This window comes from Bombyx mandarina, chromosome 01 (genome assembly GCF_030267445.1).
Source record: "Bombyx mandarina strain Sakado chromosome 01, ASM3026744v2".
NCBI lineage: Eukaryota > Metazoa > Arthropoda > Insecta > Lepidoptera > Bombycidae > Bombyx > Bombyx mandarina.
In genome coordinates this window covers 18,829,331-18,852,238 of record NC_143208.1, presented here as the reverse complement: position 1 = coordinate 18,852,238, position 22,908 = coordinate 18,829,331, and the positions used below count along the sequence as shown (strand labels likewise).

The window sequence follows — 22,908 nt, the reverse complement described above, 5'->3', positions numbered from 1 at the left end:
AATAATAGTGATAACAATAAAACTCACTTCCTCTTCAGCACTAGCTTCCGGATGCTTCTTATGGTCTTTCTTAGTAGAAGTAGAAGCAGCTGCTTTTTGCTGCAACGACTTCGTGACTACTGAGAGCGTGATCGTAGTCGTGACCATTTCCAACACCGTCCTCGGCGTGGCGTACACCTGCGACTTCAGCTGCGATCGATGGGCCTTGTCCTTGTTCGAGCTTGAAGCTTTAACTTCTAGAGTGTAGCAGGAGACGTCGGACAGACGCAGCTTCCATGGAAACGAGTTCAGATCTTTTTCTGTTGAGGTATAATGACAATCAGGTTGATACCGAGAATCGTTTTCAACGCCACAGTGGTTAGAAGACCGTTTTCTGTGATACTGTTTTGTAGACAGTACAAAACCTTTCCACTTCTTTTTAGTACTGGAAGTATTAGTACTTTTAGTAGCATTTTTTATTTCTAGTGCGTATTGGTAGGAAAAAGTTTCATTACAGTGATGTTATTGAAAATTACCTAATTTACTATTACGATTAGCATTGGATCTTAAATGTGTTTAGTTAATGTCGTGTATGATGAAGGTTGAATTGTTTTTGGTAGACTGCGATGTAGTCCGGTACTTACGCTCCGTTCTGGGCGCAACGAACGTCGGTCCGTCATGTCGTATCTCGTGCCACAGCTGCTTCGTGTTTAGACTCGAGTATATCAAGAATCGTCCGGCACTACGAACGAGATTCAATTTTAAAACAGTTCTATCCTTTATTTGTTTTATCTAAACTAGGGCTGTCCAGACAACGGCCCGCGAGCTGCAGGCTCATTCCATGAGGCTCGCGATGCATGTTTTAATAAGAAAATAGTATTGAATATAAATTTGTATTGAAGGGTGGGGCAGCCGTTGTAACTATACTTGAGATCTTAGAACTTATATCTCAGGGTGGGTGGCGCATTTACGTTGTAGATGTCTATGGGCTCCAGTAACCACTTAACACCAGATGGGATGTGGCTCGTCCACCCATCTAAGTAATAAAAAAAGAAAATACTTTGAATAGTTGAATAGTAAAAGTGTAAATTTCCCAAGAGTGTACATTTACCGTGACATATATACACCAAAATAACATTTGTTACAATTTTTGTCTGTCTATCTGTTTGTTCCGACTAATCTCTAGAACGGCTGGACCGATTTTGACGAAACTTTCACTGATAGCTGGTAGCTGATGATATAAGGAAAGGATAGGCTACTTTTTTAGACTAGCCCTAGCCCTATCCTTGTCCCGCAGTACGACAATAAAAGCGGGTGACATCGCGGGACTCAGTTATCAACAATAAAATTTAATGTTTCCGAAGCGAAGCGAGGGCCGGTCACTAGTGACAAATAAAAAAGGCACCGCCAATATCCAAAGTTCTGATTCTATACTGAAGCAAACACGAAACACCCGCGAGAGCGATTTATATATTAAGGTGTTTTAAGTTATTTCTTTTTAAATATCGTTTTAAATTAATCAATACCTGATAGCTAGAACAGGTTGAGCCATACTAGCGTGACGTTCCATTGCGTCACGAACGGTGAAGCAGTCGGTGGCCGAGACGGTACTGGTGGTCACGTAGATCAGCATCAGACCTACTTCCACGTTGACCAGCATGCCGCGGAGTCGGTCATGGATGGCCAGGAGACGTTCACCGTTCAACCAGTCTACGGGCGGTCTAGTCTGGTAATCGATGAAATGATTGTACAAAGTTTTATTTATACCAACATTATTCGTTAAGAAATTAAGAGGAAGTTATTATATTTTCATATTTATTACTTTAAATATTCGTACATTAATGACTAAACTCAATTTATTGTTTAAAAAAGTCATGTAAGCGTTATCCTAAAATAGACATAAATGGAACGTGACAATTGAATAGAATACAAATTTGATATTTTAGTGTTATATATGATGGTCTGTTTGAATGGAAAATGTAACGCTTTTTTGTCACTTATAAATTCAATTTTATTACCAATTTATACGATGTGTGGAGGGCTTTTAATCATATCGATTATTAACGAATAAACTCGAAAAAAAGGGTGCGTGTACTTATGTACGCGCATAAGAAGTTATACTTTATTTTTATTAAATTTATTTCTTTTTTTTTAAATATTAAAGAATTAATAATAAATATTTAACGTTAAAAAATGAATGCTAATGAGCATTTCTCAAAATTATTGCACAATAGACTTTAGCCTCTGTCCCATTTTTTTAATATTTTGTTCCGGCTAATATATTAGTTCATTACTACTTTTTATAAATTGTGTAAGCAGTATAACTACTCTACTTATTAGAAAAGAAAAAAAAAAACAGATATAAATACAATGAGATTTTTTCATTAAAAATATATATCATAAATCAGCTTCAACCAGTTGTATGAAAAGTGCAGTGTCCTAATCTCAATATCTTACCAAACCATCGATCTTTAGTTGAATGGACATGGGCATTGTATAAATAAAAAATATTATTTATTTATAGCCATAAGTCACAATTCATCCTAAAACATCCTTTTTAGCATTACTTTATAATTAAATTTCTAATTAATGATTTTAACTTGTCCCGTAAAAAGTTCCACCTAGAAATTCCAGTTTTTGTTACCATAATTCTGAAGAAATATGAGAATCGATTAATGCAATTATATTTTAGAATAATGGTAGCATTAGCCGGCTTGGCATCCGTCTTGTTTTAATTTCGACTAGTTCTTTCTGGTGCCGGTACGAACGGTAAAAGTCAATATTTAAGCTAGCGGTCAGAAAAAAATTCCACCTTTGTTACTCATAAAACATAGATAAGTGCAGATTTTATTGTTATTTCACTTAACCTACTATTAAAGCTCCCATTCTTGATTTCGTTAATCAAATCGAAATAAGAGTAATCGTGTGAGTTGCATGTGTTTAAAAATAAAATGACATGTTGTTCTTGATTTGTTACTTATTTTTTTGTTACTTTTGTGTGGTAACGTATAAATGGAAAAGAGAGTAACAAAATAGGAAATCATTAGGCTGAGTATATATAATATATTATTATTATTATTTAACTTTCTGTCTATACTAATATTATAAAGAGGAAAGATTTGTTTGTTTGTTTGTTTCGAATAGGCTCCGAAACTACTGGACCGATTTGAAAAATTCTTTTTCCATTAGAAGCCGACATTGTCCCTGATGAACATAGGCTATTTTTTATTATTTTTTTTTTGATTTTTTTTTTTTGGTTTCATGTGTGTTTTAATGTTTCCGAAGCGAAGCGAGGGCGAGTCGCTAGTTTAAAATAATTTTATAATAATTATTGCAATTACAACGGCGTCAATTTCTTTGTTTTTTTGTTGTACTATTACAGATTTGTACTATGAAATAGATTGGGAGTTTTTTGTTAGTATTTTTCTATCAGTTTAATTAGTTTATTTAAAAACAAATGCGGCTTTTAAATATCTGCTTGTTTTAATCTAAAAGTGCGATCATAGTAAAGAGAGAACTACTGCATGATATTCCTTCTGATGTGGTGGGCTAAATTTCAAAATATCTGTTGTTCTGGGTAACGTAAAAAAAGGGTTCTTTTACACTAACACTTTTTTTTTCCTACCTATGCTGATAGCCTTGAGAGGCTATTTCAGCTTCACCCTAACGTTTGTAGGTGAGCTCACGGGGCTCAACCGGAGAGTTGCTAACACTGACCCTAGCAAGAGCAGTGCTTCGCAGAACCTACCAACGGATCGGAAACGCGACCCACTGAGAAAATCCGGCGAGAAACTCAGTGGACTGTGTCTATTGGGTTAATTCGCTCGTCGAGCTCTTCGTCGCAAGCGACGGGTTCGACTCTAACCTCTGCTGAAAAAATGAGGCGCTACCGCGAAAGACTTAAAGAAAATCCACAAAAGATGGAGGAGCAGCGAATACGAAACATAGAAAGGATAAAATCTAAATATTTATATAAATCAGTAAATGAGATGTCAGAAGACGAAAAAAATAAACAAAGACAAAAGTGGCGTGCCTGTGTTTACACCTTGGCCTATCATGGCCTTTTTCTTCGACACATTTTATCAAGGCACCGATATGTTATTCCAGATTCGTCTAATAATCCGCTACATTTTGTATCAAGTATGAACGCTGTAGAAATAAAAATATTATTACGTTGTCCATTTTTCTGGTGCCAAAGATGTGATTATGATTTATACGATCACTATCCAGCCGGTGAATGTGATTATTGCTATTAAAGGTTTTTACTGCATTAGAAACCGTTAGGCCTCCTTTTCATTATGATTAAAAAAGAACTGAAACGATATTTTTGTTACCTACTCGTAAATGTTCCTAAATATTTGAATAGGGTATTTTTTAAACGAAAAATGTTTAAATGTCCTTTGACAGCAGTACATGCTATAAATCTACATATATAAATTTAATTATAATTATTTTTAACACGGGTCAAAGTTTATTATAATTTGAACTACTTCGAAAACTAGCCTTATAAAATCCTAGTTTGTTACCAGTATTCCATTTTTGTTACTGTCCCATAAAAGCGGACACGTATTTCTTTTCAAATTTTTTATTTATTATGTTAAAACCTGCATTTTTTTTAAAAAAAGCAAAAGAAGTGTATTGTTGTTTCATTTGTGAACGTATTTAAAAATAAAACAACATCAAAACTTCTTTACTGTGATTTTAAAACAAAGTTGTGGGCAAATGGTAACGTAAAGGATATATTACAACTTATATAAGTAACATTTTGCTGTAAATGTTAACAGTTTTTTATAGACACGTAAAATGATGGTTATGTCACCCTATTGAAATGCATAAAAGTTGACGAAATTGATTTGGTGTTTTAATTAACGTAATTGATAGACGGTAACAAAATAAGAATATTTCTCCGCCCTTGGTATATTTCTACACATTTCTCTACTTTATTACATATTAAACCTCAGAACAAACCTCATATTCAAAATCTATAGACACCTATCTACAAATGAAAACAAAAAAAATGCTTTAGTTTAACATTTTTATTTTAGTACATTATTTTATTGGTGGTGCATTTATTTTGAGAAATGCTCTAATAACACATTTTTTTACGAGTGTACATACGCGAATGTTCACCTGCGGCTATATTCAGACTCGCCAAGTTACGTCGGTCGTATTGTAATGAGCGATTTAGTGGGCAACTTCATTCTGTTAATTTTGTGTCACGGTGCGCGCGCGACGTAAAATTTAACTCTCATCAATGTTTCATAACGCGCATAAAGAAGTATAACTTCAAAAACTTTCAATTCTTGTCTTTTATCACAATTATAAGGTATGGTTTCCTCATCGGGAAAAGAGTTTAGACGGAATATATTTAGTTCTCACCGGAGACGGAGGCTGTTTCTCTTTCTTCTCGCTAGGTTCGCTGCTCGATCCGATACTGCGAGGGCGGACGTGAACCAATTCAGCACCAGACCCGGAGCGGCTGACTCCACGACCGCTTGAGGACTAGAAGAAAAGAAGTACATTTCTAAGTGTACTGACCAGTTTGGTGAAGCAACACCAAGCTAGTGTTGTCTACTACGACAGCATTAAAAATCATGATTGACGTTTTCTGAATTTTACGTAATGTATATGTTAAGAAGTTGCTAATATAAGAGGTTTGATTAAAACGAAAAGTATACTAATTTAGTCTTAACAAAATTAATATTGCTCTCCAGTCATAGATACAAACCACCCTATATCTATATCAGTTTAATGTCGAGTATTACAACAGAGAGGAAATCTGCGCTTAATGTCAACTGTATATTTCTTTCAAATCAGTAGTCTTAACTTTAAATAAATATCTATTTTAAAAACTAAAAAGATACTCTCTACTAGCAAACAAACAAAAAATATTTTTTTTAAATCTTGATTAGGTAATTAAATAAAGTAGTAGATCTAAGTAATAGATCCATAGTAAAGTCATCAGCCCTTGATACAGTTTGGAATTCGTTTTTCATTCATTTTGTAAAAATTACTTTGAAATATTCCGTTACATAAATATATAATATAGTTACAGGTCAAGCTAATAAAAAAATAATGTTAAACATACATACCGGTGGTGTTGCACGACGCTTCCAATAGTACTGCGTGGACGAGCTCTTTGATAAGTTTGAGTGCGATGGCGTATCTAACGACAAAACATCAGCTCAGATATTGGCTATAGATAATTTATATTCAATAAAAATAAAAACAATATTTCATAGGTGTTGTCACAAAACCTTTATTATAAAGATTGTTCGAAACCAATCCGTTAGTTTTTGAATTCTTACCACGGCAACACGGGTCGCGATTTGACGGTGCCGTCGCGATTTGACATCTGTCACTTTGTCTTGCTTCTCGAACGGGACGGTACCTGTATATTGACGGTCTACGCTAAAGTATTGTATCATCGCTAATCCTTATCCATTCCTGCCCTATACCCTTCTCCCTAAGTGATACGGCGTGAGAAGACGAAGGCATCGGTTCCGGTGAGTGATTGCATGATATTTTGTTAAAATAGTACATACGGCGCCGCGAATCGCGGCACATGTTCGACGCGCACCTCGTGCTGGTTTCCGTAGCCCTAGGCTGCCACGAGGTCGCTGGGTTCGAATCGAACAATTTTTGGTAGCAGAGCGTGGTTAGATTTGTGAAATCTATAGTAATTACCACGAATTGTAAAAATGTTTACGTCTAACCTCACTTAATTTTGTTACTAGTCAGCAGAAGTAGTGTAGGCATAGGGTTCGGTTCTGTTTAAACTATCATTCTGCTGACCTAGGTCAGGTCGTTTAGTGTGTTTCTATCCACCTGGTTAAGAAAATTAGTGAGTAGTAATAGTTAGTAATAGTAAGACTGATTTATTAGCTTCCACTGCGCATAGCTGACTAATTGTACGTGAGTTGGACAGCTGTGCTGGCTGAGTTTATGACCTAGCACACAGCTGCTACAGTGGTCAGCTATTTTCATACTATTACTACAGATTTATGTTAATTCTGCTCATCATAGCAGTAGATTACCACATCTATTTAAGCATAATTGTGTGTAACAATCTGAATGTTATTACAGTTTGGGTTTATAATTTATTATTGGTTTGTGTATGATTGTGGCTCGCTTCCTGCTTATATTTTAGTATAATTGAGCTGCAACACATTTGTAATTGAGTGTAACTGGAGTACTTGTTGAACTTGTAGTAGTAGATTGCTGGTTGGGCCCTGTTTGGAGACTAGCTTAGTTATAGTCCAGAGGCCAACGGTGTATGAGTGTAATTTCAAAACTTATACCAGCAATTTGCTATTATATATATTTTTTGTTATTTGTTTTAATTTGTTCTAAATTTAAATTACTTGTTTGAATTTGTGGTAGTGGATTGCTGACTGTGGGCCCTGCTTGGTGACTGGCTTTGGTATAGTCCTGAGGCCATCAGTGTTTGAAAATTAATTCACAAATTTTTATCAGCAATTTGCTATCATATAATTAATTTTTAATTTTAATTTTGTTATTTGACTTACCCGTTGAACGGTGTGAATACTTTGTGATAGTAAATTGTTGATTGGGTCCTGTTTGGTGACTAGCTTCTAGTTATAGTCTAGAGGCCAGGTGCGCTTGAGTTTAGTTACAACTCAAAACCTGGTATCAGCAATTTTCTATCTTATAACTTTTAATTTTAAGTTTGTTCTTATTTGTTGGGGTGTCCTTGGTACAGTGGTGAGGTCTAGGTTACCTAAATACTTAGGAGTAGGAATATTTTGGTGGGCTCACTCGTACACTCCTTTAAATAATTCCTTTGTTTTTGTTTTGAATTTTTATTTTGATTTTTTTTTGATTTTTTTTTTGAATTTTTTTTTGATTTTTTTTTGTTCTGGTTGTAAACTGCAAGTAACATGTCGGTGTCCTACATTCGCGGGAAGGTGACTAGTGAGCTCCGATGGTTCGCATCAGCTCATGCTTTGGTTGACAGAACGGATAGGGATGCGGCATTGCTCGATAGGGCGTCTCAGGTGCACGAACGGTTGGAGGTAGTGTACGATCGGTTGTCTGACCTCGTTGCTTTGGAATCCGAAGTGGAGAAGGAGGTGATCCATGCCATCGGTCTTGACGTGGACCAGTGTCAGGAGTACGCTGATGCCATTCTGCAACGGGTGGCCGATATTAAGAAGCAGTCGCCTTCCGGTGGTAATGGAGGTTCGGGAACTTCGTCAGGCGTCATATCACGCCTCCCCTCCATCGACCTGCCGATCTTCCACGGTGATCTGAACGAGTGGGTCGGCTTTATAAATTTGTTTGACAGCCTGGTCCATGGTCGGTCGGACTTGACTGCCTCTTATAAGATGGCTCAGCTTCGGGGTGCTCTGCGAGGTGAACCTGGTGAATTGGTGGCACACTTGCCTATCACCAACGACAATTATGCGGTCGCACGCCAGATCCTATTCGACCGATATCAAAATCAACGACGGTTGGTAGACGCTCAGCTGGCCAGGCTGTTTGCGATACCCAAACTTTCTCGGGCGTCCGATATCAGAACCGAGGTGCTGAATCCAGTTACGGTGGCCACTAAGGCCTTGGGCAATCTGGGTCTACCAGTAGACCAATGGTCATATCTGCTCTTTTATATTGTTGCAGGTAGGCTGCCGGTTGAGGTGCTCACTCGCTTCGAGCAGCAGGACAACGCAGGTAGGGACGAACTGCCTACCCTGGCCAATCTGCTGGCATTTTTAGAAGCCGAAAGTCGCAGACACGAGATTATGCCACCACCCTCCTCCTCTGGGTCGCGTGTGCCGGCTTCCGGCCACGCCGTTTCGGTTGCTCAGAGGGGAGGGGGAGGGGATAAGAGGGGGCCGTCTCAACGACTGACTGCGCTCATGGCAGCGGTGGGAGGCCCACGGTGTGCCTTCTGTCATGAGAGCGGGCACGACGTAGCCGCCTGTCCGAGGTTCCGGTCGACGCGCATCAGGGGTAGACGCAACATCGTTGCCCAGCGGCGATGGTGCTTTTTTTGTTTTGGGCCGCACACGGCGAGCGTCTGTCCACAGCCACAATTGTGCCCTAATTGCGACGGTCGGCACCATGCCCTCCTGTGTCTGGAGTCTGCCGCCACTCCGAGGTCATCCGGACGCAGTCATCCAGCCTCGCCGACCGGTGAGCGCACCGGTCGTAGCCCTCGCCAATTCGGCGGCGTGGACCCTCGGGAAGAGGCTTCGCAGGGAGGCGCCGGGTTAGGTACTGCGGGCGGGTGCCAGCGGATGCCCACTAGCTACGCCGGGGTGGCCACGTTGTCCCCCCGTGCGGGGCCGTGTTCGCCTGCTGGATCGAGTAGCCCTGCTCACTTGTCTCCCCTTCCCTCAGAAGTACGGTTTTCCCCTCCGCTGAGGGAGCGGCCGACGCTGGAGCGACTCCCTCCAGTGTTTGGCCCGTTTGGCCATCGTACACGGAGGTATATGAGGCGGGACGGGAAACGAGGGCCTTATGTGGGAGCGTGGGATCCGCTGGCACGCTACGACCTTCCGTCGCGCGCCGACCGGGATAGCGGGGACCCGGGCCCCCGCTAGGAAATTGCCGCTCACTGCAGTGTTGCCCCAGCCCCAGAAGCTGTTTTACTTCCTACCGCTTCTGTTCGGGTGTTGGATTCGGATGGCAACACTGTGTTTGCTCGAGCTCTGTTGGATTCCGGCGCACAGGGCAGTATTATGTCGAGCAACCTTGCAGTACGGTTGGGCAATCCTATTTACAAGTCTTCTTATTCTATTCGTGGAGTGGGCAATGTTAGAATTTCGGACGTGATCGGTCACACTTCATTTATTTTCTCATCGAATCCCAACCCTCGCTTACAGTTTAGAGTCTCAGCTTTGGTGATGCCTGAGGTGATAGGTCGTCACCCTCCGGTGAAGGTAAACAGTTACATACGGTCATTGACTTCAGACTTACGGCTAGCGGACCCCAAGTTTGACACCCCGGGGCCAGTAGACGTACTACTTGGGGCGGATGTACTAGGGAAGCTGCTCCTGACTGGGAAGCGCGTTCTTCATGCGGAGGGTTTGGTTGCAATGGACACAAAATTAGGGCATGTATTGTTGGGTCCTGCGTTCCGGCCGGTCGCTGCGAGGAAATCGGACAATTTTCTGGTCGGGTCTACGCTTTCGGAAGTAGTCCAACGGTTTTGGGAACTAGAAGAACCTCCTACAGCTTATCGAGTTAACCCGGATGAGGAGGAATGTGAGCTGTTTTACCAGAATAATACGGGTCGTCTCTATTCGGGCCGGTTCTTGTTAAGACTTCCTTTTCGGGCGAATCGCCCACTGCTAGGCAGTTCGAGGAAGGCAGCAGAGACTAGACTTTTGTCAATGGAGAGACGCATGAGGCGCGACGCGGTGTTCCGGCAGAAATATGTAGAGTTTATGCGGGAGTATGAATCCTTAGGTCACATGTCGGTTTCCAAGGTAGATTGGAGTGCTACAGAGCACTGTTTCCTGCCTCATCATGCGGTTTTGAAAACTCCTAACGGGAAAATTAGGGTCGTGTTTGACGGTTCGGTCACGACCTCCTCCGGCGTCTCGTTAAATCAGTGTCTCCATTCGGGTCCAAAGCTGAACCGGGACATTTCAGACATACTGACGAGCTTCCGCCGGCACCAGATCGTTTTCGTGGCAGACATCCGTATGATGTTCAGGCAAACGGTGATTCATCCGGAGGATAGGCGGTATCAACTCATTCTCTGGCGTGAAAGCTCAGATGAGCCCATAAAAATTTATGAACTGAACACGAACACTTACGGGTTGCGGTCGAGTCCATATTTGGCGGTTCGTTCTTTGCGGGAGCTGGCAGTGAGGGAACGGTTGCACTACCCTCGTGCTGCGGACATTTTGGAACGGGACCTATATGTCGATGACGTATGTACGGGCGCCGACAGTGTCGAAGATGCCTTATCACGCAAGGATGAACTGATCCGCCTTTTGAGCAGGGGCGGGTACGAGTTGAGAAAATGGCTGTCTAACTGTCCTGAGTTGTTGACTGGTTTGCCAACGGAGTATCAACAGGATCCCCATCTTTTCGAGAATGTCGATAACCCTAACATGCTGTCGGTCCTAGGGATTCAATATCGTCCGATTCAAGACGAATTTACCTATCGGGTGGAGTTGGAAAATCCAAAGGTATGGTCTAAGCGAACGGTGCTTTCCACAATTGCTCGAACCTTCGATCCAAACGGTTGGATCGCTCCTGTCACTTTTCTCTTGAAGTGCTTCATGCAGCGACTGTGGTCTGCTAACCTGTCATGGGACGAGGGGATGGCTGGTGACCTATTGAAGGATTGGTTGAACTTTTTCTCGTCTCTTCCTGATATTAACCACGTGTCAATACCTCGGAAGCTGGTTCCTGCGGGCAAATACAAGGCGTCTCTGCACGGGTTTTCGGATGCCTCGGAACGTGGATTCGCAGCTGCGGTATACTTGCGAACGGTTTCTTCAACTGGAAGGGTTGATATACGGTTGGTGTTAGCGAAGAGTAAGGTCGCTCCGCTTCGGACACGCATGACGATTCCGAAGCTCGAGTTGTCTGGTGCCGCTCTGTTGACTAGGTTGTTAAACCATACAGCTACTAGTTTACGGTCGGTTATTGATTTAGAAAACACTGTCTATGCTTGGACAGACAGCCAGATAGTGTTGTGCTGGTTGAAGGCTTCGGTTCATACACTTGAAGTTTTCGTGGCCAACCGTGTCTCCCAGATTCAAGGTTCTGAGGTCCCTCTAACCTGGAGACACGTGCCTGGTGAGCTCAATCCGGCGGACTGCGCTTCTCGGGGATGCTTAGCATCGGAAATAGTTGATCATCAGTTATGGTGGGGTCCCCAGTGGCTCACCATGAAGGCTTCTCAGTGGCCTCCCTCTCGCACAGGAGTTCCTCCAGGTCTCGTGGCTGCACCGGCGCAGTTCGAGGATCGAGGAGTGATTCAGGGGTTGGATTTGGATCTGCTCATCAACCGTTATAGCTCCTTGGACAAGCTGGTTAAGGTTACCGCCTGGATTTTGAGGTTTATTCGGAATTGTCGTTTGTCGGTGTCTCAACGCAATATGACACCTGTTGTGTGTCCCATCGAGCGGAAGAAGGCACTGCTGAAATTAATTGAAGTTGTGCAAGCCACCAGCTTTCATTCAGAATTGAAGGCGCTAAGGACTGAACGCCCTAAGCTTCGTGGAGCTATCGCTCGTCTTAGCCCCTTTGTAGACGGCCAGGGGTTGATTCGAGTGGGAGGTAGATTAAGTAACTCCAATTTACCTTATTCGGCGCGCCATCCTCTTTTACTTCCCAAGAAGAGCCAGATAGTTGACCTGTTGGTGATGGATCGCCACATCGCAAATTCGCATTCCGGTTGCAATGCGCTGCTGGCATCCCTCCAGAGGGAATTTTGGATTCTGTCAGGGCGTCGTACGGTTCGGAGCGTCCTTTTCCGGTGTTTACCCTGTTATCGGCTTAAGGCATCTACGATGCAGCCTCAGATGGGAGATCTGCCTCCAGACAGAGTGAAGAAGATGAGGCCGTTTTCTGGAGTTGGTACGGACTTCGCTGGGCCTTTCATGATCAAGGCTTCACGTTTGCGGAATGTTAGGTTAATTAAGGCTTATCTGTGCGTCTTTGTCTGCCTTTCAACCAAAGCTGTACATCTTGAAGTTGTTGCCGACCTTACAACTGAAGCCTTTATTGCGAGCTTGGATAGATTTGTGTCCCGTCGAGGCTTACCCGAATTGATACGCTCCGATAACGGCACGAATTTTGTAGGTGCGGACCGTTACTTGCGGGATGTAGTAAATTTCTTGAACAATAACCAGGTGGATATTGAAACGGCCCTCTCTCGTCGCGGTATTCGGTGGACCTTCAGTCCTCCAGGATGCCCCCACTGGGGTGGAATTTTCGAGGCAGTAGTAAAATCGGCTAAGACTCACTTGATGCGCGTGATAGGGCAAACCTCGCTCACCTTTGAGGAGTTAACTACGGTATTTTGTAAAATTGAAGCGGTACTTAATTCACGGCCGTTGTGCCCGCTCAGTTCAGACCCGAATGACTTGGAGTCGTTAACTCCAGGCCATTTCTTGATAGGACAGCCACTCAATGCGTTGCCGGAGTATCCCCTCTCGGATATCAAGCCTGGACGGTTGAGGCGATACCAGATGTTGCAGCAGATGTCCCAAGATTTCTGGAAACGTTGGTCCCTTGAGTATTTACATCTGCTCCAGCAGCGCTTTAAGTGGACGGATAGAACCAGTCCCCCTCACGTCGGTGACCTTGTGTTGGTTAAGGATGCTAACCTGCCGCCACTGCGTTGGCGTAGGGGGCGCATTGTTAATCTGTTTCCCGGTAAGGATGGGACCCCTCGGTCTGCAGAGGTTCTGGTCGGGGACTCGGTTCTCAAACGAGCGGTCACAACGTTGTCCCGGCTGCCAGTTGATTAGGGACAGGTAGGGGACCTGTCCGGGCGGGTGACTGTTCGAAACCAATCCGTTAGTTTTTGAATTCTTACCACGGCAACACGGGTCGCGATTTGACGGTGCCGTCGCGATTTGACATCTGTCACTTTGTCTTGCTTCTCGAACGGGACGGTACCTGTATATTGACGGTCTACGCTAAAGTATTGTATCATCGCTAATCCTTATCCATTCCTGCCCTATACCCTTCTCCCTAAGTGATACGGCGTGAGAAGACGAAGGCATCGGTTCCGGTGAGTGATTGCATGATATTTTGTTAAAATAGTACATACGGCGCCGCGAATCGCGGCACATGTTCGACGCGCACCTCGTGCTGGTTTCCGTAGCCCTAGGCTGCCACGAGGTCGCTGGGTTCGAATCGAACAAAGATATAGAATTTTAAACGCTTATACGAGGGCTGCACTAAAAGTATCGGGAATGGAATATTTCCACTGTTCCTGTCATATTAAAATCTTTTTAATTGAAAACTCCTTGGTTTTAAAAATCGAATACCATTTATTTATTTAAAAAAAGATTCTCGGTCTTATCTCGAGGTTTTGTCAAACTTGTTTAGCCGTTGAGAAAATGGAATTGACTCGAGAAAATTCAAGAGCGATGATTTATTATGACTTTCGAAGTGGTTTAACACAAAAACAGTGTGTTGACCGGATGATTTCTGCATTTGGTGATGAAGCCCCATTCAAAACCACAATTCATCGCTGGTTTGCTGAGTTTCAACGTGGACGTGTCAATCTCAGTGATGATCCCCGTCAAGGTCGTCCAAAAACTGCAGTCATTCAAGAAAACGTTGATGCTGTGCGTAAGCTGATTGAGGAAGATCGACATGTGACATACCGCGAAATTCAGGCAACTTTAGACATTGGCATGAGTCAAATACAAATAATCTTGCATGAACAATTAGGTGTAAAAAAGTTGTTTTCCCGATGGATACCGCATTCGCTCTGTGAAGAGCAAAAAGCGGCTCGCGTTACTTGGTGCGTCAGAACTCTCGAAAGATTCCACGCACGATCCTCAAATGCTGTATACAACATTGTATCAGGTGATGAATCCTGGATATACTCGTACGAACCCGAAACAAAAAACCAGTCACGAGTTTGGGTGTTCGAAAATGAGTTAAAGCCAACAAAAATTGTTCGTTCACGGAGTGTTGCAAAAAAAATGGTGGCCACGTTTGTCTCCAAAACCGGCCATGTTACGACTATTCCTCTTGAGGGACAAAGAACGGTTAATGCAGAATGGTATGCTAGCATTTGTTTGCCACAGGTCGTTTCTGAACTCCGTAAAGAGAACTGCAACCTCCGCATCATCCTCCATCACGACAATGCGAGTTCTCACACCGCGCACAGAACAAAAGAGTTTTTAGAGCAAGAAAACATAGAATTATTAGACCATCCGCCGTACAGTCCCGACCTAAGCCTTAATGATTTCTATACTTTCCCTACAATAAAGAATAAATTGCGTGGACAGAGATTTTCATCACCTGAAGAAGCTGTGGACGCCTACAAAACGGCCATTTTGGAGACCCCAACTTCCGAATGGAATGGTTGCTTCAATGATTGGTTCCATCGTATAGAAAAATGTGTCAAATTTCGCGGAGAATACTTCGAAAAGCAATAAATACATTTTTAAATAGTAATGTTGTGTCACTTCGTTAATTCCCGAAATTTTCAGTGCCGCCTAGGTAAAAGAGGGAAAGTACTTCTTATTTAATCTTCGTTTTAACGTTATGGTACATTTTTAAGCGGTTCGAAACGCAGCGAAACTTGTTCAGAACAACGTCTCGGATATCAGTCCCTGGGAAATGTTTTTTAATATCACTGATATAAAAAAAAAATCGCATTATTTTCTTTAGCTGAGCTCATTGAGCTCATTGCCCACCAAGTGTCAAGTGGTTAAGGTACCAAATATTATTATATACCATCCTGTGCTTCTGCAGTGAAGCATCAATGCGATCTGTATCAACCCATTAGCCGTTATACAATTACAAGCCATTAGCCTCCTCAATAACATGTTTCAAAGCGGAGGAGACCTTCAAGTTGATATTGTTACACAGCTAAGAGCAACGCCATCTATCGTCGAAAAGCAGACACCAAACTATCGGTTATCAAAAGAACCAGTAAAATCTAGAACGCTCGAGAAGTACAACGCCATCTATTGTCAAATGGCGGAAACGAATATCGAAAATACTCGACTTGTGAGGAATGTTCTAGATAATTCTAGGGATGTCGTATCAACTATAAAAGCGTTGCAGATATGACACGAAGGGAGTCAGTCTTTATGCGGAACTACTCGAAGCGAAACAGCGAACGGATCACCTGAAGCGAAGCGGAAGAAATAAGTTGACAATTTTAAAGTGTTCGTTAAGTGTTCTTAGTGTTAATACAGTTTTAATTTGTACTTCGGTAGAATTTTTATTTATCCCGAACCCCAGAGCGTAATATACCTTTATGTGCTGTTAGAAAATTTACACTCACCGCGTCAAAATCAATTTAAATGTTTCAAGCATTCATTGCGCACTCACCAAACAATCTCGGACGTGGTCTATAAGCAAGCCATGCAACGAACAGCGGGTCGACAGAGATAGCCGTCTGTTCCATCCATACTCCGATGTAATCCATTGAATTCGGCATCGGTTGCGAGCACCATTGTACCGCTATACGAAGATATGGTCTGTAATGATTATTTTTTAATACATTTTAATGCTAATTTTCTCATATCCTATTTATATGCGTGATATACATATACGTATACTAATAATATAAACTGTAATTAATTCTAGTTGGCATTAATACGACTTTATCGTTAAATTTGTAGGTTTAAAAAATACACACGAATAAAGTCTGTATAAGGGCGATTTTTGTATTAAAAAAAACCTCTAAGTTTATTTATTTATTTTACAATTTTATTATGATAAATAATTAATAACTAAATAAAAAAAGCCTTTTTATTTCTAGCAACAATTAACAATTCTTATAAACCATCATTTTTTATATTCTTTATTATGATTTATTATTTTAAATATATATATTTATTATTTAAAATATTACTTATTTGCGAGAACCTCTCCTCGTGTGAAGACTTCCTCGAATTAGTATAACTAATTAAATATAATTAACAGATATTCAGGGAGCAATAAATGAAAAGGTTACTTACGTTGTGGTTGGAGTGTCCGGACCGGAGAACAACCAGGCTTGTTTCACAGGATTAATGTCTTCTGTAAAATTTTTAACCATTAACCAGTGACCATTTGTAATCCAATACGTTTAGATTTACATGAATATAAACGTCATTTTAGTTGGGTTCAATATATAGTGACGTCATAATTCAGTAAGCATAAGGTTTGAAATGCTGCAATTGTTTTTTTTTTATCTGAAAACTTATACGGATCTGTTACACTAAAAACATGATATTTTCATAAAATTTCAGAAATTAGAAGATTAGGTCAGTTAAGAGGGTTTGGATCTTTAACCGTTTAATTTGTGTGATAAGGTTAATATTTCTTTGAACATTCCTGAGTTCAAAGTTATAGTCGAAATCTCAAAAATTATACACGAATCCATAAAAAAGGGATCCTTTAATTTCGACCTTATGCTGCTTTGATAAATTAAATAGCCTGTTAAATGCGTAACACGTGAGTAGTTAATACGCTCAGTTGTTTTTAAAAAAAATCATTCCGAAGCATTGGATTTTAAATTACCCTTAGCGGCGGTAGGACGTCTTGTGAGTCTGCACGGTTAAATACCACCACCCTGCCTATTTCTGCCGTGAAGCAGTAATGCGTTTCGGTTTGAAGGGTGGGGCAGCCGTTGTAACTATACTGAGACCTTAGAACTCATATCTCAAGGTGGGTAGCGGCGTTTACAATGTAGTTGGGCTCCAGTAACCACTTGGCACCAGATGGGCTGTGAGCTCGTCCAACATATAATATAAACTCACTGGGTTCGTGCATGGCCGTCGCGCGCGCACATTGGAGCGTCAATATGTGAGTGTTGATGTGTTTCGTGATGTAGCCTCGGACGCAGAGGTCTTCCAGCGTGACGTCCAATGCTACTGACTCTGAAATATGTATGACGTGTTGATTACATATAATAATAATAATAAATCCTCCATACTGCGCGTATTGTGTGGAGGTTTCTCACTCTGAAGTTCTAACCATTGGTGGTTTGTGTCATAGACACGGCCATCGGCTGAAATCTATTTTCATATAGTGTTTTTTAAAAATTGTATTGTTAATATCTTTTTTAAAAAATATTATGTAATTAATAAGATTTTAAATAAATATAGAACATAATAATAAAATCATTTACTGTCTTTCACATAGATATATTAATATATATATATATATTAATATATATATTGTGTAATTAAGTAATTAAATTTAAATTCGATTAATTTACGGGAAAAGTGTCGTCACATTATTATCAATTGTTAAGGGCTCCAGTGAGTTCAGAACATCCGGACTGGACTTAAAACCAGTCGGTCTGTTTGATTAATACAAAATCCAAAGGAAAACATACATATCTATATATTAATACGTGAAGCAAAAACTTTGTATCCCTTTTTACGACGCGCATTGCGCGCATTGCGCACGATTGCGCAGACGGAGGAGTATGAAATTTTCCACACTTATAGAGAATATAGAGAAAAAGTGCACAATCCTAATATTTTTTTTAAATAATGCATAACAGATACATTAAATTGATAAAGAAAACATTACACACACTACATACTATGTACTTGACGCACACACGCATGCATACTATTTATTGTCAAAATTTGTTCTTGACGTCTGTTGTCAAATTGAGATTAAATATTGTTTGTCTTTGTCAATATTTTTCATAGTGTAGTCTTGGCGAAATTAGTGATTAAAGAAGTATAAAATACAATCATAATAGTGTACAAACTTACAATTCCAATTAATTATAGTCGGATTTCGACTATTGCGGGACCTCTAGTACCAATAGAATCGCTTCGTATGTGGAACGGGGGAGACTCAAAATCAGCGCTGTTCGATTCATCTACTTTGAACAGCATTCACTTAGTTACCTCTTTTTGCCTTTTCATTTATTTATCTAAACGTATTAATCTAATGATTAATAAGCTCAGATAAACAAAGTAGTCAATTCTCCCCCGTATCCGTAAAAACCACTATACATTTATATATTAGTATAGAGTATAGATTAAGTACGAATCGAATATCCGTCGTGTCTAGGAGTACGTTTTCCAAACTTACCTTCGTCGTTGAGTGCGTCTTTGGGTAGGGCTGTGTGTCGCAGGGGCAGTGATATTTTTTCGTTTATCAGCGACATCGGTATCAGCCACGCCGTTTGGAGCCGAGCGGCCGATCCGCATATGTTCACTTCACCTGTTGCAAAAAGATAGACGCTTGGTTTAGGTTAGTCACTTAATTGGGTGATTATTTAATTTAAGCCGGTGTTCAAATTTTTTACTGGTGGTAGAACGTCTTGTGAGTCTGCATAGGTAGGTACCGCCGCCTTGCCTATTTCTGCCGTGAAGCAGTAATGCGTTTCGATTTGAAGGGTAGGGCAGTGTAAAAACTGAGACCTTAGAACTTATATCTCAAGGTGGGTGGCGACATTTACATTGTGTCTATGGGCTCCGGTAACCACTTAACGTCAGGTGGGCCGTGAGCTCGTCCACCCATCTAAGCAATAAATACAAAATAAAAAAAACTGACAGACATATTCTAATTAAATATGTGATTAGCATGTGTTTATGAAGGTGAAGTAAAGCGGTCGTGCTTTCCGATTTCAAGGTCATCAGAATACCATTGCGACTTCTATTCAAGACGGCATAGATGTCTACGATTATGTCTACGGGTTCTTGGTGAGCACTCGACACCAAATGAGACTTGTACTACCTAATTCAACTGTCGAAGTAACAAATAAATAAATTATGATTAAAGTTGACATAATAATATATACTGCTTATAATTGAAATGTTTTTGTAATTTATAATAATTTATAAATAAAAATAATTAAAAAAAAAAGGGACAAATTTATTCAATAAAAACAAGATCCTAACACCCCCACAGCTACGATGAACAATTCAAGTTTTTTTTTTATTATTCGAGTTAATTTTTAAGCTGACATTACTAATTACTTACGCATCTTAATTGAATAACTGAAGACAACGCTCTCCCGCTTCGTGAAGAATTCTCTGTACTGAAGCGAGTGCGCAACTATGCGGAGATCGGTTCTCGCGCATGGCCGAGTCTGCCCATCGACGGAGCAAATGCTAGCCTCAATACCGGACAAAATGGCGGACACGTGAACACGTGCCCCTTGCCATAACGGTCCCGCGTCATCCGGCATCTGACAAGCCGCCGAACAGACTCTGCCAAAAGACAGAAAGAGACACATAACAGAACGAGAAACAACAACCAAAACCTTTCTGTTACAATTAAGTAATCTTTGACCTATAACAGAAAGAGAAAGTTATCTTCAGTGCTACTCATAGATAGAGAAGTTCATTTTTAAACACAGAAGTACGAACTTCAAATTTAAACATCCTGGCTTGTACAAATGTTGTTCCAAATTTTAAAATTAAAATTAATTCGACTAATTTGACGAGGAGACTTATTATATGATGTAATAAGAAGTATATACTTGCAATCATTCTTGATAACAAATTCGAATGTTAACATTATCAGCGTGTATTAGAATAACTGAATTATTTCCAAAAAAATTATCATTGTCACTATAAGCTTGTCACTATAAATCAACACTTGACACTATAAATCAACATTTGAAAAACATACTTATTGACAATTTTGTTTATATCAAATAAACCAACTACCCACCTATGAGGATACAGAGGTCCACTGACAATCAGGATGCCCCTCGGCATGTAGACTTCCAAAACGACCGGGTGCGACGGAGTACGGTCCTGTGCCGAGTGATCGAAAGGGTGTACGCGGACGTTGAGCCCTTTCATTTCAACAGACAAACGCCGCAAGGGTAGATTGTCGAATAGAGCGTCGCATTCTTCGACTGTCAGCACGCGCATTGGTAGCTCTGTAAGACAATATGTTAACGATGTAGTAATTAACTCATTAAAAAAATATACAATACTGATTTATCATAATCCAAAGTTTTAGTTAGATTAATGTGGTTTTTTTTTTGGTCAGAATGAAATCGCCGGACTTCCACCCTCCCCTGGGGATGGAGGGCGGGGTATGTCGAACTGACTAAAACCTCCTATCGCTCAACAACCCACCAACCCACGTCCGAACCTCGCATGAGACCGAACTCATGAAAAGGCAAAGGAGGGAGAGTGAAGCGTTTAGTGCGGAGCACATCTCTCCCATCACCCTCCTCCTCGGGACGCCGAACCGGCGGTCGTCGGCGCCACGACCACTAGCCCTCTCGGTCGGCAGGCTATCGGAAACCCGCCTAGATGCCGCCGGTTACAATGGGTTATCCTACGGAATAGCGTGGGTCGAGGATAGCCTGCCTTCCATCACCCGGATGAGATTAATGTGTATATAAATCGACGGGGTTTATTGCATTATTGCTTCGAAGATATTGACTTAAATAATCTGGAATGTTCCGCTACAACTGTCGTTAAATGTATGCATGTCCATTCCTCTAGAGTGCAAACAGCAAATTTAAACTAGATAGAACAAACAGAACAAATGACACAAAAGTATAGAACTAGAACGAACAAGCAAAGAAACGTTAATTTATTTCATTCAAAATATATACAGGGTGCCCCATAAAGTAAATGCTAACAAGAAAAAACTCTACCTTTACGTTTTAAATTTAATGTTTTAAATTTAATTTATATGTCATACTTTTATGAGTCAACCCTTAAAATTATAGTTTACGATGCTGCATTAACATATTCCATATTGTGAATAAAAACTTACCAACATCGGGAACTGGCGGTAGTTCTCTGTAAATGTTCTTCAACGCGGAAAGTCTATGCAGCAATCCGGTACTGAGTTTGATGTCTAAAGATTCAATTTCGATTTTCAGGTTGCTTTCTTCTGCCCAATCACTTTAAAAATAAATATTTTATTTTAAGTACCATCCATTAAGTAACATATCGAAATATTCACATGACTAAGTACCCATATTTTAATCGCAAACATGTTTAAAATGAAAACTTGATAAAAAGAAATGAGAAAAGCTTAAAAAAACATTAAAAAAAGGACGATATCATCCAAAAACAAACCTAAGTTTATAGTACTAAAGAAAAAGTTCATGAATATTTGTTTGACAAGACATATCCAAAACAAACAGGCTGAAGCGTAATGAAATTAAGTTGATTAATATAAAACATGGCATGAATAGAAATGAAATGAAATGAAATGAGATGAGATGATATGGTATGAAATATAATCTCAGTAAAATGTTGGTCATTTACTGAGACTTTTTCAGTGGCCTTTTTGGAGGATCCCGAGAAGTTACGTTCAGTGGCTTTCTTTGATTTTCCCACATTTGTGCACTTTCACAGATACTAAACAGTTAATAAACCACCGTTATTACACATTTAAACCTGAAGAAACACTAAATAAAGAAAATAAAACAAATCACACAACTTCACTCCTCGCGTTCCCGCCAAAAAGTCCCGAAACTTTATATTTTAATCTGACTAACCTGTATTGAAAATCTTCAGGCGGATGTTCATAAGGGTTTTCGTATACGTCGGGCGGTGATCGTTCATGAGTGTAATTAACGTACAACAGTGGCGACATCTGTGCCCACAGTTTGTCATCTTCGTCGATGTTATTTTTGTGTTCCGGCGTGGAGTGTCCTGATTGATCCGACTCGTCTATAATCGGTTCCGGATTTTGGTTCTGCAGCGGAAATAAACAATATCATCTATAACATATTGAATATTTGACGGTAGTTTTATTATTACTCAGGTGGGTAGATCAGTGAGCTATTTTTTTTTGCAATTAAATTAATTTTTTTATGATTAATAAGTACATTTTTCAAGTACTAAGCAATCAAACAAAATCGAACTAACTCTTAGAAAGCTGTAGATGTCGTTCCATATTCGTTAGAGTAATGATAATAACAAACGGACATACATACCTCGTCCTTAGGAGTTTCCTGAGCTGCCTCCGCTGTCTCCACGTGACCTCCGCTGAATTCATTCGCGGGCCAGGTCCAGTTGTCGACGCGCTCGCTCTCCGATTTACACAGGTACACGGTAGGCTCGTCTTTACCCTGGAAGATTTTTGATTCAGAAGAAGCTTAAATTCTTATATTAATATTTGTCTGTTATGGGTTGTTACAGGTGGGGGAGGAAAGTCCTCGAAGAGAGACCACGGATAGGTACCAGGAGCGTGGGGCGTCCTCCAACCAGGTGGACTGACTTAGTGCACACGGCGGGAAGTCGTTGGATGCGAAGGGCAGAGGATCGCATTCTGTGGAAGGCATTGGGGAAGGCCTATGTCCAGCAG

At 40.7% G+C, this 22,908-nt stretch overlaps 2 protein-coding genes across 6 annotated transcripts in view; one reads left to right on the top strand and one right to left on the bottom strand.

Annotated features, from left to right (window-relative positions):
- The window catches only part of Vps13B (vacuolar protein sorting 13B), a 90,833-nt gene that overhangs the window by 60,618 nt on the left and 7,307 nt on the right, over positions 1-22,908 (bottom strand). For all 5 annotated transcript variants that reach the window (XM_089731731.1, XM_089731708.1, XM_089731723.1 and 2 more), the window contains exons 10-23: positions 22,538-22,672; positions 22,097-22,296; positions 21,364-21,494; positions 20,296-20,509; positions 19,600-19,829; positions 18,706-18,837; positions 17,409-17,528; positions 16,626-16,686; positions 15,994-16,142; positions 6,072-6,145; positions 5,359-5,481; positions 1,506-1,705; positions 624-721; positions 28-299 (exon numbers count right to left, since the gene is read on the bottom strand). In XM_089731731.1, the coding sequence (XP_089587857.1) occupies positions 28-299; positions 624-721; positions 1,506-1,705; positions 5,359-5,481; positions 6,072-6,145; positions 15,994-16,142; positions 16,626-16,686; positions 17,409-17,528; positions 18,706-18,837; positions 19,600-19,829; positions 20,296-20,509; positions 21,364-21,494; positions 22,097-22,296; positions 22,538-22,672 (2,139 nt within the window). The remainder of the gene's footprint in view (positions 1-27; positions 300-623; positions 722-1,505; positions 1,706-5,358; positions 5,482-6,071; positions 6,146-15,993; positions 16,143-16,625; positions 16,687-17,408; positions 17,529-18,705; positions 18,838-19,599; positions 19,830-20,295; positions 20,510-21,363; positions 21,495-22,096; positions 22,297-22,537; positions 22,673-22,908) is intronic.
- Positions 8,636-9,545, top strand: LOC149503635 (uncharacterized). Its single transcript, XM_089731804.1, has one exon. It carries the CDS (start codon positions 8,742-8,744, stop codon positions 9,543-9,545), a length of 804 nt encoding a protein of 267 aa, XP_089587930.1. The 5' UTR covers positions 8,636-8,741.

Bases quoted from the DNA above. Each gene is read 5' to 3' on its own strand.
- LOC149503635 (XM_089731804.1), top strand. From the start codon at position 8,742: ATGCCACCACCCTCCTCCTCTGGGTCGCGTGTGCCGGCTTCCGGCCAC.